Source organism: Callithrix jacchus, chromosome 6 (genome assembly GCF_049354715.1).
Source record: "Callithrix jacchus isolate 240 chromosome 6, calJac240_pri, whole genome shotgun sequence".
Taxonomy (NCBI): domain Eukaryota; kingdom Metazoa; phylum Chordata; class Mammalia; order Primates; family Cebidae; genus Callithrix; species Callithrix jacchus.
This window is the reverse complement of record NC_133507.1, coordinates 124,182,574-124,200,682: the sequence shown is the minus strand read 5'-3', so window position 1 is coordinate 124,200,682 and position 18,109 is coordinate 124,182,574. Positions and strand designations below refer to the sequence as shown.

At 37.4% G+C, this 18,109-nt stretch overlaps 1 protein-coding gene across 16 annotated transcripts in view; it reads right to left on the bottom strand.

Moving 5' to 3' along the window:
• NBEAL1 (neurobeachin like 1) overlaps nucleotides 1-18,109 on the bottom strand; it is a 209,242-nt gene that overhangs the window by 177,799 nt on the left and 13,334 nt on the right. For all 16 annotated transcript variants that reach the window (XR_013519063.1, XR_013519064.1, XR_013519065.1 and 13 more), the window contains exon 3: nucleotides 4,188-4,279. Coding sequence is in view for 11 of the 16 variants with exons in the window: in XM_035305358.3 (XP_035161249.3) it covers nucleotides 4,188-4,279 (92 nt within the window). In the remaining 5 variants the exon portion in view is untranslated. The remainder of the gene's footprint in view (nucleotides 1-4,187; nucleotides 4,280-18,109) is intronic.

Below are 18,109 nucleotides of genomic sequence, written 5' to 3'. Positions count from 1 at the left end.
TGCCTATAATCCCAGCTACTTGGGAGGCTGAGGCAGGAGAATCACTTGATTCCAGGAGGCAGAGGTTGTGGTGAACTGAGATCCTGCCATTGCACTCCAGCCTGGACAACAAGAGTGAAACTCCATCTCAAAAACAAAACAAAAAAATAGACATGTATTGCCCAAATCTGAAGGGAGCTCCCTAAAGCACACCTATGATTAAATGACAATTATACTTTACAGTAGTCTCTTCTTCAGCTTATGCTTAATATGAGGTATCGCTAGTATTTTTATACTAAGTAAAAGGCTGTTTGATTAACTGTAGGCAGAAAAATCTGAAGCACATAACCAGTAGTCACATGTAGAATAAATACAGTTAGCCTCTTTCTTAATCATCCTATGACATAAATTAAGGAAGTGTTTTATAAAATGAACACTTGATTTTAATTAAATTACACAAAAAATAAGCCATAAAGCATATTACAAGAAATGCCAAATTCCATAACTCAGTTACAAATATTTCATTTAAGTTAGGGCACCATTTCACTTGTAGCATTGGATTCTTTCATTCTCTTATTTATAGGTAGGTCCCAGAAAATCTCTTATTTATAGATATACATATATAGTTTTTCCCACTAAAGGGCTAAAAGAAGTAATCTTTAGCCCTTTATATCAAAGATTTAGATATAACTAATTTTCAAAAGTAAGCAAAGCTATTCCTCATCACTTTTCTAAAAATATGTCAACAAGAAAGAAAACATTCAATTTCCCAATATTTCATCCTACTTATTTAAGAGTATTTCCCTTTGTCCTTAGTCATCTCATTCTCTACATGCACATTGTTTTTAATAAATACTTAAACCGTCAGAAAATCAGCTTCTAAAAAATGACTAAGAGTAAAAAATTAGTTTCTAAGATTTTTTTTTTTTAACAAAATTGGGGCTTGGACTTGGAACCAACCCAAATGCCCTCTGATGATAGACTGGACAGGAAAAATGTGGCACATATACACCAGGGAATACTATGCAGCCATAAAAAACGATGCGTTCGTGTCCTTTGTAGGGACATGGATGAACCTGGAAACCACCATTCTCAGCAAACCTGACACAGGAACAGAAAATCAAACACCGCATGTTCTCACTCATAGGCGGATGTTGAGCAACAAGAACACATGGACATAGAGAGGGGAGCATCACATACTGGGGTCTGTGGGGGGGAACAAGGGGAGGGACAGTGAGGGGGTAGGGAATTGGGGAGGGATAACATGGGGACAACTGTAAGATATACGTGATGGGGAGGAAGGCAACAAACCACATTGCCACGTATGTACCTATGCAACAATCTTGCATGTTCTTCACATGTACCCCAAAACCTAAAATGCAATAAAATATATATATTTAAAAAAAAATTGGGGCTTGGTTGAACATGCCTTATAAGGATGAAATTTTTGGCCATGTTTCTAATGTTATGAGCATTTAAGAATTGGAAGCATTTTTCCCACCTCTAGGACTTTACTGTTCAAAATTAAATTCTATGCTGCTTTTGTTGCAGTTTCCCAAATTCCAAAAAGCTGTTCCACTCCTCTGTTTAGCTATTGAATGTCTACTGTAAACAGCTGCCAATGGTTGTCTGTGTCTAATACAGGAAACAGCCTAGGTTCAAGTTCAAAGGCTTTATATTCTAATACAAGCCATCTCTGCTTTACATTATGAATTCTCTAAGGTCAGTTTACTTCAAATGAGGATTAGCCATGTGCATCTTACCTTTAAGGTGATTTGACTAATTTTATAAAATATCTTGCATAAAGCATACAATTAAAAATTTGAATGTTTTCTGTTAGAAAAATTAAATTCATGGCTCAGTTTTTTGACAAAAACATGAAACACAATTAATTATAAGTAAACAAACTATATCACAAACACAGCAATGCTCTTGGCATTCTTCATGTTAGTTTAAACACAGTGACAATATGTCTTCCTAATGTTTTTGGAAACCAACTCCCAAGAAAGGAGATATTCATCATGTATGGATGATAGCAACCGCACCTCAGAAACTTTAGAAGCCTTACTTCCAATATTCCAAATATTCAAAGGCTCAAAACCTAACTCTATAAAATTCTTAGCCCCATGATTTAAAGCAAGATGTAAAGTATTAAAATAGAAGTACTTCTAAGCACAAATAAGAATATTATTTTATTAGTAAAAATCAGTAATACATAATTTTATTTTGAGAAAAGGTCAAGATTTAATGCCTCCCAACCTTTATAAACCTATCATGAATAATAATCTAATGAGGAAGTCATCTGAAACTTAATTTATAAATAATGAAGTACTGGTTTTTTCTTAGTACACCCACATCCTAACTTGAGTTCAGTATCTTGGTCAAAAGCTCTAGTGATGTCTCTGGATTATCACACTTACCTCTTAACTGGACTCCTTGCCTTCAGTCTCAACCCTCTCCACCAGCCACTAAAGTGACTTTGAAACACAAACTTGATCAAGACATTCTACACAGAAAAGTTTTCAGTAGTACTCTTATTTTCCATAACAACAACAAGAGTTAAAGTCCATAGTGTTGCGTGCATGGTACTTCATGATCTGGCCCCTATTTGATTCTCTAGACTCGATTCTCCTTTACTACCTCTGATTGCCTACCTCTGTCCCCAAAATGCAAACACTTTTCCTCCTTGAAGATTTAATTCTCCAGATACTCTTTCTCATCACCATACACCATCCATTTCTCCCTTCTCCCCTCCACACCTTTTTTTTTTTTTTTTTAGACAGGGTCTCACTCTGTCACCCAGGCTGGAGTACAGTGACATGATCATAGCATACCACAGCCTCAACCGCCTGGGCAAAATCGATCCTTCCACCTCCGTCTCCCAAATAACTGGGACTACAGGCACATGCCACCATTTTTAATTTTTTTGTAGAAACGGGGTTTCTCCATGATGCCCAGGCTGGCTCAAACTCCTAAGCCCAAGTAATCTGCCCACCTCAGCCTCCCAAAGTACTGGGACTACAGATGTGAGCCACTGCACTCGGCCAACATGTATCTTAAACTGGCACTCCTTTTGTGGCTAAATGCCTCTTGCGATTTTTTTGCATTTTACCCCAGCCAATCTCTCTTATTGAACTACTATTAGGCCTTCAAGGTAGCTTAAGACATATAAAAAAACTTTATCTGAAAAGTGTGCCTGGGAAATGGTATGAAAGTGAGGAATGGTGGTAGGTGGAAAAATAAAAGATTTGTACTTTCAGTAGTACTTTTCCAAAAATTTTAATTTTTCCCCCATTTTATGATTTTTAAAACTAGTTTCTAAAAATCTAAACACTTCACCTCCTCTAAGATGTTTTCTAAGGCCCTACTGTAAGGCCAGGAATGAAAATAAGTTTCAACTCACATGTCTGCTGTATAATAAAGAGTATATAACTGGTCTTTGTCCCAGTTTTCTGGCATATAGCTTCAAAAACCCTTGAGATTTTCTGCGTGATATTCAGAATGTCTTTTGTTATTCATAATAAGCCCTGTGGATTATATCTGAGTCTATGCAAATGAAGTGACTCAAAGTGAGCCCTTAGTTTCAAACTCTGGACATCCAAATCTTGAAGAGCTTCCTGATTAGCGAACACACTGATGTTTAGGAACGGCAACACACCTTGACTCCATGGGAAGAAGACATGGAAACTCTGCATCCAGACCCTTCCACACCTTGTCCTATGTGTATTCTTTATAATAAAGCCATAATCATAAGTATAGTACTTTCAGTGAGTTATTTGAGTCAGTGTAGTGAGTTACTGAACCTGAGGTGGGGAGGAGGGTGTGAGAACCTGAATTCATAGCCAGTTGGTCTGAAATGTGGGTGGTCCCCAAGACTTGCAGTGGTTAATGTCTGACACAAAGGCAGTCTTATAGACGACTTTGCCCTTAACCTGTGGGATCCGGTAGTTAGTGTCAGAAGTTAAGTGTGTTGCAGGACACCAGCTGGTAGTGTCCTACTAAAGCAGAGAAGAGGTTTCTAGAAGCTAGGTCTAGCATCACCAAGAAAGACTGCTGTCATCAATTAGCTATGTCTCTATGAGAATAGGGTTATTCATGAGTATCAAGAGAGTAACATAATTATCATCCTTGTAATAGATCATCAAATAAATCTTTGTGTCAAAAATGAAAAACTCATCCAAGGGTAACAAATTAGTGTTTCTACATACCTGGTAGGCAGCTTTTCAAAGTCAATGTCTAAAAATTGTTCATAGCTAGAAACAAAAGTGTCCAACCATAGCTTCAGGTAATCTGGATCTTTCTGAAATAAGAAAACCATTATAATATTAAGTATACCTATCAGGAAAAAAAAATGCTTCCACACCTATTAAACAGATACCTAAAGAAGCAATACTATGAAATCTCTAAGTGAATTCAGGAGTACATATGTGCTGTTTTAAAATGTGTATTAAGTATATGGAACTCTCAAATGACTTCTCATGTCACTCAAAGAGCTAAAATCTTAACAATGTCCTATAAGAGTTTAAACAATTTGCTCTCCTATATCATTGTAACCTTGTCCACATTTACCCTGTACTATACTGGCTTTCTGGCTGTTTCCTGGGATATGACAGACAAGCTCCCATCCTAAGGCCTTTGCACTGGCTGTTTTGTCTACCCAGAACACTCTCCTCCCAGATATCTGAATGGCTAATCCCTAAATCTTCTTCAAGTCTTTTTCTTTTTTTTCTCTCTCTTTTTTTTGGATAACTGGATATTCATTTGTGTGCCTTTCTTCTTATGTATATTTCAAGTCTTTTCAAAACAAGACCCCAGGAATCTCCATTACGTCCCTGCACTTGGTCCATTGTTGCGGGAGTCCTAGAGAGCCTTGTACAAATGCTTGAGTTACTCATTTACCAAGATTAAACCCTAGGATAGAAGATACAACAAAGTAGGACTCCTTCTTCCATGGCATGTGCTTATTTCTGATGAGATGACAGCCAAGGTAGAAAACACTGAAATTTTCCTGGGAACTGGACTGTGATGAGCGGTGCTTCCCATGAATGTAAACTACTGTCTTCTCTTTGACCGTTCCTTTCCAGTTTTTGAAAATAAAACAGGGAATAATCTTCTCTGAAGATACTTGATAAAAATTCCCCAAAAAACAAAAACACATGCTTCCACTGCACTGTGCTTTCAGATATTCTGGGTCTTGTTCAGTTGGTGGATGAGCTGATTGATGCATTCACCACAGAGCCAGGTGAGCCAATCTTCTTGAGGAAGCCCACTATATTTTTGGTATGTAGTAGAGGTGGCAGTGAGGGAAGATCATGCTACTGCACTCCAGCCTGAGCAAGACAGGCCACTAAAAGGTGAAAAGGGTGCAAGAACCATGAAATCTCCTGGAAATACTTCCCTGGGAAGACAATTTCATGAATGAGGTCTTCCAAGCAAGTGACACCAAACTTCTCCAGGTTCTCCTCAGTCACTGTGTTGTCTGTCAGAGGGACGGTTTTATTCTTGAACTTGGCTTGTCCACATTTCAAAGTTAGTTCCCGCACAGACTTCAGATGTGGAAATCCCCAGGTCACGTAAAGTTCCACTATAAGCAGCATTTTTAGGTTCTGGGGATTGACTTTTACAAAGACACCACTAAAAATTTTCTTCGGGTGAAGTCTTGCAATGGTTCTCTCCACCGGTAAACTCATACCATTAATCCTTCCAACAAAGACCAACGAATGTTTATCTGGCAATTTCAAGGCATGAGTTCTCACTTTTAGTCATCTGAGATGCACCTTGTCATGTTTCTGCCTCCGGCAATCATGTAGGAATGATTCCAGTTGCTTAAACCTGAGCCCTTTTCCTTACCTCTGCTCCCTCTCTGACAAAAGTGCCTGTTTTGCCTGAGTGGCTTTGAGGGCTTGATAAGCCTTTCTCTTTCTCAAGAGATTTTCTGGAACCAAAGGGATTTTTCTTTGCTCTTGTTCCATCTTTCTAGTACTGCAGCTACTGATCAGGCACAACCCTAGCCCAAGTCATTTTTTAAATGACATTTTCTCAGTAAGGCCTATTTTTACCATCTTCCTTAAAACCAGAAACCTCACCACCCCTTTACCTTACCCTATCATGTTCCCCCAACCATGGTCCTTTATCACCTTTCATCATGCTCTATAATTTACTTATTAGTTTACTATTTGTCACTTCCCCAGAATATAGATTTCACAAGTGCAGAGAGTTTCATTTTTTTTGTTTACTAATGAACACCAGTACCTTTAATAGTGGCTGGTACTGAGGCTGTGCTCAGTAAATATTTGTTCCATTAATTAAGTGTAAAATGCATAAATGAAATCAAATTGGAAATAAATCATTAAAGTAAACATAAAAACTGAAACCAAAATTTTCTAGAAGAAAACATGTTGGGCACAGTGCTCACACCTGTAATCCTAGCACTTTGGGAGGCCAAACTGGGCAGAACACCTAGGTCAGGGGTTTGAGACCAGCCTGGCCGACATGGTAAAACCTTATCATTACTAAAAGTACAAAAATTAGCCGGGTGTGGTGGTGCACACCTGTTGTTCCAGCAACTCAGGAGGTTGAGGCATGAGAATTGATTGAACCCGGGAGTCGGAGGTTCCAGTGAGCCAAGATCACACTACTGCACTCCAGTCTGAGTGACAGAGCGAGACCCTGTCTCAAAAAGAAAAGAAAATACTGAAAAATTTTGCTACCTGGAGATAAACAGAGGTTTCTTAGCTAGGACACAAAAAAATCATAAACCTAAAAAGAATAAAAAATAATGTGTTCATCAAAATTTAAAACTTCTACTCATCAAAAGACACTATTAAGAAAATGAAGGCTGGGTGCAGTGGCTCACATCTGTAATCTCCACACCTTGGGAAGCTGAGGTGAGAGAATTGCTTGAGCCCTGGAATTTGAGACCAGCTTAAGCAACATAGTGAGACTCCATCTCTACAAAAAATAGAAAAAAATTAGCTGTGCCTGGTTGAGCAAGCATGTAGTCCCAGCTACTCAGGAGGTTGAGGTGGGAGGAATTGTTGAGCACAGGAAATTGAGACTGCAGTGAGCTGTGATCGTGCCACTGAGTGACACATGCCATTAGTAAAGAAAAAGATGAAAATCTCTGCACTTATGAAACCTATATTTTGGTGACAGAGTGAGACTCTAAAGAAAAAAAAGCGGAAAGACAAACCATACTGGCTGAAAATACTCTCAAAGACTCGTATGAAGAACATAAAGATCTCCTAAAATCAATAACAAAAAGACAACTCAATTTGAAAATGAGCACAAGGGGCCGGGCAAGGTGGCTCACACCTGTAATCCTGGCACTTTGGGAGGCAAAGAGGGTGGATCATGAGGTCAAGAGATCAAGACCATCCTGGCCAACATGGCGAAACCCTGTTTCTACTAAAAATACAAAAATTAGCTGGGCATGGTGGCGCATGCCTGTAGTCCCAGCTACTCGGGAGGCTGAGGCAGAAGAATATCTTGAACCTGGGGGACAGAGGTTGCACTGAGCTGAGATGGCTCGACTTCACGCCAGACAGAGTAAGACTTCGTCTCAAAAAACAAAAAAAAATGGGCAAAAGGTTTAGACACTTCACGAAAGGGAATATACAAATGTCCAAATAGCATCCTAATCTGTGACTAATATCATTAGTTAACCAGAGAAATGCAAATTAAAACCAAGTAAGATACCCACTAGAACAGCTAAAAGTAAAAAGACTAACTATATCACATTAGTGAAGACGTACAGTAATTCTAACTCTCATATATTACTTGTGGCAGTATGAAATAAGATTACCACTTAGAAATGTTTAAATATACACATACCAAACAGCCCAGCCATTCCTCCCCCAGATAAATGAATACAAATATCCACAAAAACGCCTGTACAAAAATGTTTATAGAAATTTTGTTTATAATAGCCCAAAGCTGAAAACAAAAATTCTGTCAAGTTAACAGATAAACAAATTGTGGTAATGGAATACAATTCCAGGAATAAAAATGAACTATTGATACTCACAATGACAAAAAAATTTTTTCAAAAATCTATTGAACAAAAGATGTCAGGCATCAAAGCACATACCACCTATTTTATTTATTCATGTAATTATTTATGTATTTATTTATTTATTAGACAGGTTCTCACTCTGTCACCCAGGCCAAAGTACAGTGGCACAATCACGGTTCACTACAACCTCAAACTCCTGAGCTCAAGGAATCCTCCTGCCTCAGCCTTCCAAGTAGCTAGGATTACAGGCCCAAAACACCATGCATGGTTACTTTTTGAATTTTTTTTAGAGATGGGATCTTGTTATGGTCTCAAACTCCTGGCCTCAAGTGATCCTCCTACCTTGGCCTCCCAAAGTGCTGTAATTATAGGTGTGAAGCACCTCAACTAGCCTGATTTCACTTATATGCAGTTCTAGAGCAGCCTATGGTAACAGAAATTAGACCACATGGCTGCCTCTGGGGAGGACTAACTGCAAAGGGCACAGAGGGAATTTTCCTAGGTGATGGAAATTTTCCATTTCTTGACTAAAATAATGTTTACACAAATGTTTGTGTGTATCAAAATTCATCACATTTGACACTGAAAATCTGTGGATTTTAAAGCTTTGTGACATTTCAGTAAAGCTGAGAGAAAAAAAAAACTAGCTGGGTGCAGTGGCTCACACCTGTAATCCTAGCACTTTGGGAGGCCAAGACGGGCAGAGCACAAGGTCAGGAGATCGAGACTATCCTGGCCAACATGGTGAAATCCCATCGCTACTAAAAATATAGAAAAAAAAAAAAAAAACCTGGGCATAGTGGCACACACCCTGTAGTCCCAGCTTCTCAGAAGTCTGAGACAGGAGAATCACTTGAACCCAGGAGGCAGAGGTTGCAGTGAGCCTAGATCGCACCACTGAACTCCAGCCTGGTGACAAAGCAAGACTTTGTCTCAAAAAAAAAAACAACTATGAGCCCTGGAAATTTTTAAATATATTAACTGTATCTCAAAAATTGATGTCCGATTCTTTTCCTTTGCCCCCTCAATATTTCTTCATGTCAGTCAGATTTCAACATGTGATTTAGGAGTCTCAGTTACATAGTCATTAAATATCATTGCTTTAGCACTGCTCTTGATTAAAGGGAATTCAAACAACTAATTTTCTGAAATAAAAGCATTACACTACAAATCAAAATCTAAAAGAATGTTCCCAGAATATGCAGAGACTACTGACCTTTTGTGTATTTGCTTTTTCTATTAATATACGTTTCTAAGATCAGCTTGTAAACTACCTCTCTCTACATCATTACTGAGAAATCAGATGAAAATACTTTAGAAAAATAGCTACCTTTTGTGAGAAACTTTCTCAAGAGTTTCACTACTTGCTTTTTACATGTCCAACTAGAATGTCATTCATTTATTCATTCATTTATCCATGCAGTATAGAACTCCAGAAATACAAGTAGCTAAAGTGTTCCTTATCATTGTTCCTCTCTAATATAGCAGAGAATTACCTCTTGGTAAAAGACACAAAACAGTCACACAACACCATAAAGAATTAATGCATTTCTCTTCTAATGCATATTTTATTTAGAAACTCTATAGTATCTGGTTCAAATTCTAAAGGTCTGGCTACCAAGTGTTTGGCAAGCACAGAGTTCAACTACAAAATTAAACAACTCTAAGGAAAAAAAGGTACTTATATTTGGAGATGTTTCATTTATTAAGAAATAAAGCACTTACAATATTTTGAACATCTGCCATACACAAAGTAGTAGAGCAGGCATTTAAAAAATCATCCCCTTTACTCCTTACAACTATCAAATGAAGATTTAATTTTCCCCATTTTACAGGTTAGAAAAGGGAAGTTCTGCCAGGCATGGTGGCTCACACCTGTAATCCCAGCACTTTGGGAGGCCAAGGCGGGCGAATCACGAGGTCAGGAGTTTGAGACCAGCCTCGCCAACATAGTGAAACCCTGACTCTACTAAAAATACAAAAAATTGGCCAGGCATGGTGGTGTATACCTGTAATCCCAGCTACTCCATCTCAAAAAAAAAAAAGAGAAAATAATTAAAAGGGAAGTTCTAAAGATGTATAATTTCCCCAGTCACACAGCTAGTAATGGATAACGCTGGAATTAAAATGTAAGAATCCAATACGTGTTCTTTCCACTACACTACGATGGCTTTAACTGTGTGCATAAATAGAATTAAGCTTTAGTGGGCAAAAGAGGAAAGGGGAACTTAGTCAGGACCAGTAAACTCAAGGTCATAAAGTATTTAACACAAAAAAAAAGCCACATTTTATACATCCTATAAAAACCCTTCATTTCACTGCCAAAGGTCATAAAAAGAAAGATACAAACACACAGAAACAATTTTAATTAAATCTCAAGCTGAGTCACTTTCACAGTTAAGACAAGTTTGCTTTATTGAAACACCACAGTCTGGCCTATCTCTCCAATTGTACAGTATTTATTTATTAACATAACACACAAATGTATTAAGTAGTGCGGGAGTGCTGCAGCCAAATTATTTGGACTCTAATCCCTGCTCTGTAACTTTCTTGAACAAGTCAGCCTATGTTTGCACATCACTTTCTTCCTCTATAAAAATGAACATAATGATGTCTCACAGGACAGTTGTGAAAATTAAATAATCTAACACATGTCAAGGGCTTAGAATGCCTAGCACATAGTATATGCTCAATAAGTAACAATAAATACTATTTTCATAACCTACTATGTGCCCAAATCAGGAAACTCCCACACAACAGTAATGTTATGTGCTATATATGATCCCCTCTGCCACCTGATTTTAAATCTTATTCTTTTCTTCTCAAACCTCTTTGCATTTACTATCTGTGTGACTTTCAGTAAGTTACTTCACCTCTCTGAGCTGTTCTTTGTCTGTAAAATGAAGATAATACTTCCTACCTCACAGGGTTGTTGAGAGCACTAAATGAGATAATGCACAAAGGCACTCAGTAGTGCCTGACATTTACAAATGCTCAAAACATGTTGGTTACAATTGTTATAATACAGACCTCACCAACAAGTTGGTCATGATCCAATATAACAAGCAAAATAATTACAAAAATCAAGTTTATTGATTCTGTACTCAAATATCCAATCATCCCATCTGCCACTGATTAAGACAAATAATCTCTGGAATGTTACGTAGCTCCCTACAATTTCTCCCACCTATACACAGCTACTAATGAGATGTGTTAAACTTAAATCCAATCATCTCCTCTGTCCTGCCCAAATATTTTCAGTGGCTCCCCATTACCAAAGAATGAAGTCTGAACACTTAGAGCTGTGCCGTCTAATATTGGCGGCACTAGCCACATGTAATTACCTAAACTATATTAAAGCACAGCAGGTGTTTAGCTTCTCATTAACACCCACCCACCTTTTGGGAGGCTTTAGAAGAGGATAATGGAATTAAATGATCTAAGCAATTTCCCCTACTTCTTCAGAGACAGGGTTACAGCTAAGAATAGGGGGAATGCTTTATTTCCTCTAGGCAAAACTAGCAAATTTTAAATGTATATACATATTTCAATCATACATTGGACAGTTCTCAACTTACATATGAATTGAATTTTAAAAGTTCATTTAAATCAGTTATATTTATATTTTCTAACATCCTACCACAAGATAAATTCCCCCCACAGAAACATTATAATGGTGACTAGTCTTGCAAGTCAGCCCTTAAGTTTTTCTGATACATCCTAGCAACCATAAAAAACGTTTAATAAATACAGACCAACCATGTATGAACTAGGGACCATGCTAGATAATGAATATAAAGACAAAGGAAACACAGTCTTGTTCTCAAAGTGCTTATTGTTCAAGAGAAAAGAGGTATAAACAAATAAATGCAAAATAACCTATGAAGTAACATAGTTGTGAAAAATACTGAAATAACATAAAGAAGGGAATTATTGATTCTGTCAACGGTGGGGGTAATGTGTAGTGTCAAGAGCTCAAAAAAGTTTTCAAAGAATCATAAACAGATACTCTCAGCAAAGGTTGGGGGAAGAAATCCAGACAGAGAGAAAACAGCAAGATATGTTCAAAGATGTACAACATTTGGTATCATTCCAGTGTGGAAATTATAGGAAGTAGTGGGATAATCAAAATCCAGGATTATCAGACTGGAGAAGTCAGCATTTCCTAACCAAGTATCCATCCGAACATTGTTCACTTCGATGATAACAGGTAAGACTGAAAAAGTTTTTTAAAAAGTGGAGGTGGAGATTGGGCCCATGTCTGTAATCCCAACATTCTGGGAAACTGAGGCAAGTGGGCAGATCATTTGAGCCTAGACAACATAGTGAAATCCCATCTCAAACACACAAAACAATTTGTTTAATTAGTGAGGTATGGTGGCATACACATGTGGTCTCAGCTACTCAGGAGGAAGGTGGAGGATCACATAAGCCCAAAGGTGAAGGCTACAGTGAGCTGTGATTATACTACTACACTCTAGTTAGTGCTCAATGAAATTAGTTAAACAAGCCAAAATATTGTTATTAAAATGAAATGTACCTTGTGAAGGAGACTGAAAAGGGTGCCTATGGTATGAAACATATACCTATAACCACATGCCTTTTCTTCCTGACTCAAGTTCATTAGCCTTATCAGAGAACCAACTTTTTATTTGGTTGATCCTTTCCATTATATATATTATTTAATTAATTTCTACTCTTTCTAAAACACATTTCATTAAATAAAATTTCAAACATACATAAAAGTAGAGAATGGGATGACCTGACTTCAACAATTGTCAAATCATGACCAATCTTCTTTCACCTAAAATTATCTTTTTAAAATATAACTATCAAATCACATTTAAAATAAATTAGCAGATTTTTTTTTTTTCTTTTTTGAGACGGAGTTTCGCTCTTGTTACCCAGGCTAGAGTGCAATGGCGCGATCTCGGCTCACCGCAACCTCCACCTCCTGGGTTCAGGCAATTCTTCTGCCTCAGCCTCCCGAGTAGCTGGGATTACAGGCACACACTACCATGCCCAGCTAATTTTTTGTATTTTTAGTAGAGACGAGGTTTCACCATGTTGACCAGGATGGTCTCGATCTCTTGACCTCGTGATCCACCCGCCTTGGCCTCCCAAAGTGCTGGGATTACAGGCTTGAGCCACCGTGCCCGGCCTAAATTAGCAGATTTTTTAACATCAGTCAGTGTTCAAATTTTCCAGACTCACTCAGAAGTGCCTTTCTTTTTCATCAGTTTGATCAGATCTGAACCCAAATAAAGTCTATATATTACAACTGGTTGATATATCTTTTAAGTCTTTTTAAACCTATAGGTTTCCACTACATCTCTCCTCCACCATCATCACCACCACCACCATCTGTTAAAGACATGGGGTCATTTGTGATGTAAAATTTGTCACATTAAGGGGTTTTGTTGGTTGCATATCCTTTTGTCATTTATTCCTTGGACCTCAGTATTTCCTATAAACTAGCAGTTAAATCTAGAGGCTTAATTAAATTCAGAATCAATTTTTTTGGCTAAAAAAAAATTGTCACATATGTGTTACATATTTATTTTATAAGGTACCTAATACATCTGGTTATCTCTTTTTTGTGACATTAGAAACTACTAATCTGGTATTTCATTACGAGTAATTTCTGCAAAAACCTGACAATTTCCTCATACTAACACCGTTACTACTAGAAAGATTTGCAGAAGAAAGAGCTATTTATTATTCTCAATCCCACTTCCAGATTCTCAATTAAAAGTATAACCCGATACAGACTGTGTTTATGCTACTCATCCCTTGATGTTATATAATGGATAGTGGCCTGTTAAACATAAACCTATTTCTTAATACATGCCAACTTTCTGATATATGTATATCTCCCACAACAACTGAAAATACATACAATAAACTTGGGAATTTTCACATTTAAAAAGCTACAATTTCCAGCTGGGCGTGGTGGCTCACACCTGTAATCCCAGTACTTTGGGAGGCCAAGGTGGGTGGATCATCTGAGATCACTAGTTCAAGACCAGCCTGGCCAACATAATGAAACCTTGTCTCTACCAAAAATACAAAAATTAGCTGGGTGTGGTGGTGCACACCTGTAGTCCCAGCTACTCAGGAAGCTGAGGCAGGAGAATCGCTTGAGCCCAGGAGGTGGAGGTTGCAGTGAGCCAAGATGGTGCCACTGCACTCCAGCCTGGGCAACAGAGTGAGACTGTGTTTCAAATAAATAAATAAATAACAAAGGCCACTATTTTTTTCACTCTTTCTTTGGGTTTTTGTTCTTATCCTCTTAAACGGATGATGCAATAGTTATCTATTCCTGCATAACACGTTACCCTAAATTTTAGCGGCTTAAAACAACAAACATTTATCTCACTGTTTCTTAGGGTCAGAATTCAAGAGTGGCTCAGGTTGGTGGCTCTGGCTCAGCATTTCTCATGAGCTTGTAATGAACATGCCTACTAAGAACACAGTCATATCAAAGCTTGACTGGGCTGGAGGAACCACTTAAAAGCTCACTCACATGGTGGTTGGCAAGAGCCTTCCATTCTTCACAAGATGGGCCTCTCCATAGGGTTACTCATTATTGAATTTATGGATTCCCCCAGAGTAAGTGATCAAAAAATAATAATAATAAGGAACAACTGAGGTAAAACAATAGTGTCTTTCACAGCCTAATTACAGAAATGGCATATTATCACTTGTGACAAATTCTACTGACTACACAGATCAACCTGTAGTACAATGTGGGAGGGGACAACACACAAGAGTGCAAATACCAGGAGGTGGGATCTTGAAGGCTGGCTACCACAAATGACTAGTTCATTAAGTTTTAGTCTTTTTTATTTCTAACATATGTACTTACATTTTCCTAATTCTGTAGCTGCCAAGTTTTAAAATGTACTTTTACCATTCAATTTTTTTTAATTCTAATTTTTCCCCACTTTAAGACAAGTCTATTTCTCTTTCAAAACTGTGAGGTCACTTTTTCCATATTTCTATGATTCTAAGATTCTTAACATTTTGACATCTTTGAAATTAAAATGCATCTCAAAATTGCCCTTACAGAGGCAGCTAACATTTGTTCTTGCCTGTTCATGTGCAAACCTGGTAGATTTCGTATTGATGTTCCTTCACTAGATTAACATGTATAGTTATTACTACACATAAGTTTAACTATCATTCAAAATGTCTTCAAAAAATTATGCTATCATTAGGCAATAAAACGAAAGTATTGTGTACAAAGGCATGAAAACAGAGCAACAGGGTAAAATCTGACATCAACAAAGCAAATATTCATTACTATAGAAACAATCACAATTGTATGTTTTCTGGCAAACGGCTTAGTATTTTATAAACTTGAAAATGAGAGATACTCTCAAATAGATGAAACGGAAATACATGTGTGAAAACATTATCTATCATAAGCCAAACAATGCAAAAGAAGACAAGAGAATCTGCCAAATCACTAGGAAAAGATGAGAGAAATTTCAAAACAATAAGAACCTGGTATAGTCAATTCCTACATCAGGAAATAAGTTATCAACCTGCAGTTTAACTGCCAGCATTTCTCTAAATGTTACATAAAGTAATGGTATATCTTGTAATCAATGTTTTCAAATTCCATAATACATAGAATCTATTCAACTTTTTTTTTGAAATAGCAATAACAGCTCACTGCAGCTTCCCTACTAGGCTCGAGTGATCCTTACATCTTAAGTCTTTCAAGTGACTGTGACTACAGTTACGTATCACCATGCCTGGCTAATTTTTGAATTTTTTTGTAGAGACAGGGTCTTCCTATATTGCGCAGGCTGGTTTTGAACTCCTGGGCTCAAGCAATCCTTTCATCTCAGTCTCCCAAAGTCCTGGGACTATAGGTGTAAACCATGGCACCCAGTATATTTATTTTATAATCTCTGCTTTCTAATATCAATACATAAAGTCTTTCTAGATCTATACTTAATGTCTACTTCTGTTGGTTCTCACTCATGGCACTTTTCCCTGCAGTCCTAGCGGAGGTAGGAGAGTGAAGCAGGTTTGCTTCCAGTTGATCCTTATGCCAAAGGTGTAAATTATGGGAATCAGAAGGGAAATTTTATTAGACTTCTCATTCCAGTTAGTCCCTTGGCTTTACATTTGGTATTTGTTCTTTATTATTATTGTAAATTGTTCTTTATTATTATTTGATCACTTACTCTGAGGGAATCTAGAAGTTCAATAATAAGTAGCCCTATAAAGAGGCCCATCTTGTAAAGAACGGAAGCCTCTTCTATATTCTATCTATTTACAAGACCATGAAAAAAAAAGCCTCTTCTAAATTCTATCTATTTACAAGACCATGAAAACAAAAGCTCAAGTTCACCAGGCAAAAAAAGAGGCTTTCATTTACCTAACTTTCTGCTTTTGTTTAGATTTGCTTCATATTACCTTACCACATTATCAGTTTTTCAATACTTTTAAAATATTTCTTAAATTGTATCCAGAATTTCTAGTAATTTTCAGAAGGGTTAGTCTAAACGACCTAGTCTACCTAATTACCAGAAATGAAAATCTATACTTAACGACCACTTTTCCTCCGTACTTTTCGGTCATGTCTTTATGCTTGCCTGGAACACTTTCTGTAACTATTAAGCTACTATACATTCTTTAAAACCCTGATAGATGCTACTTCTTCCACTAAGTAATAACTGATAACTTCATCCCTCCATCTTGCTTTAGTTTACTTATTATCTGGACCTACAACCTAAGTGAGAAACTGGAAGCATGCCCTCATATGAAGTCATAGTCAATTAAATAGATGAAAGCAAAAATTATTATGAAAGGAAAACCCATCACATCCAAGAGAGAGGTTTGGAAGCCATTTTAACACAAACAAAGTAGTAATATTGTAATAGAGGTGTTTATATATACAAAATAGGCTTAAAATACACCAATTCCTAGTGAGAAAGGTTTCAAATTTTCTTTATGTATTTTTTTATTAACTTTTTTTTTTTTTGAGAAAAGGTCTTACTTTGTTGCCCAGGCTGAAGTACAGTGGCACAATCAGGGCTCACTGCCTCAACAAACTGGGCTTAAGTGATTCTCCCACCTCAGCCTCCTGAGTAGCTAGGACCACAGGCACATGCCACCATACCCAACTAGTTTTTGTATTATCTGTAGAGGCAGGGTTTCACCACATTGCCCCAGGCTGGAATTTCTTAAATGTTTACAGAACTATCCATTCAGATAACTAATAAAGTTACTGGTCTGATTAATATAGAGTAGAAAAATCACAGCTAAGATCAGCAGAACTGGCTGACATCTGCAATGCTAGGTAAAATATGTCTTGTTAAATGAATTTTGTGTTTACCTTGGAGTTTCACGCATTAGTAGTCAGGTAAAGAAACTGATGCAGGCCAGACACGGTGGCTCACGCCTGTAATCCCAACAGTGAGGGAAGCTGAAGCACCTGAGGCCAGGAGTTTGAGACCAGCCTGGCCAACATGGTGAATCCTCATCTCTACTAAAAGTACAAAAATTAACCAGGTGTGGTGGTACACACCTATAATGCCAGCTACTCAGGAGGCTGAGGCACAAGAATCACTTGAATCTGGGAGGTGGAGGTTACAGGGAGTCAAGATTGCACCACTACACTCCAGCCTGAGCAACAGAGCAAGACTCTTGACTCGAACAAACAAACAAACAAAAAAACAAAGCCTCTGATGCAGGTGTTTTTGGGAAATCAGTGAAGTTATCAAAAGACAGCAAGGTGGTCCAGGATATAGATGGTAGGGAAGGTTGTGCATGTATGAAGACAGGGGGTATATGGGAATGCTCTATACTTTTTGCTCAATTTTTCTGGGAACCAACAACTGCTCTAAAAATACAGTTTATAAATTTTTTTTAAATTAACCAAATAAAAATAGGAAAATGTTAAATTCAAGGGACATGTGCATACAGCAGGCACCCAGTAAAAATGAGTGAAACAGGACTAAAGCTAATTCTTTAGAAAAGAAAAATATTACTATAAATGTATTAACTATATTAACATGTATATATTAATATATGTATTAATATAAAATTGACACTTGTCAAATGGAGTTTAAAGCATCCCATGAAACTTGAAATAAT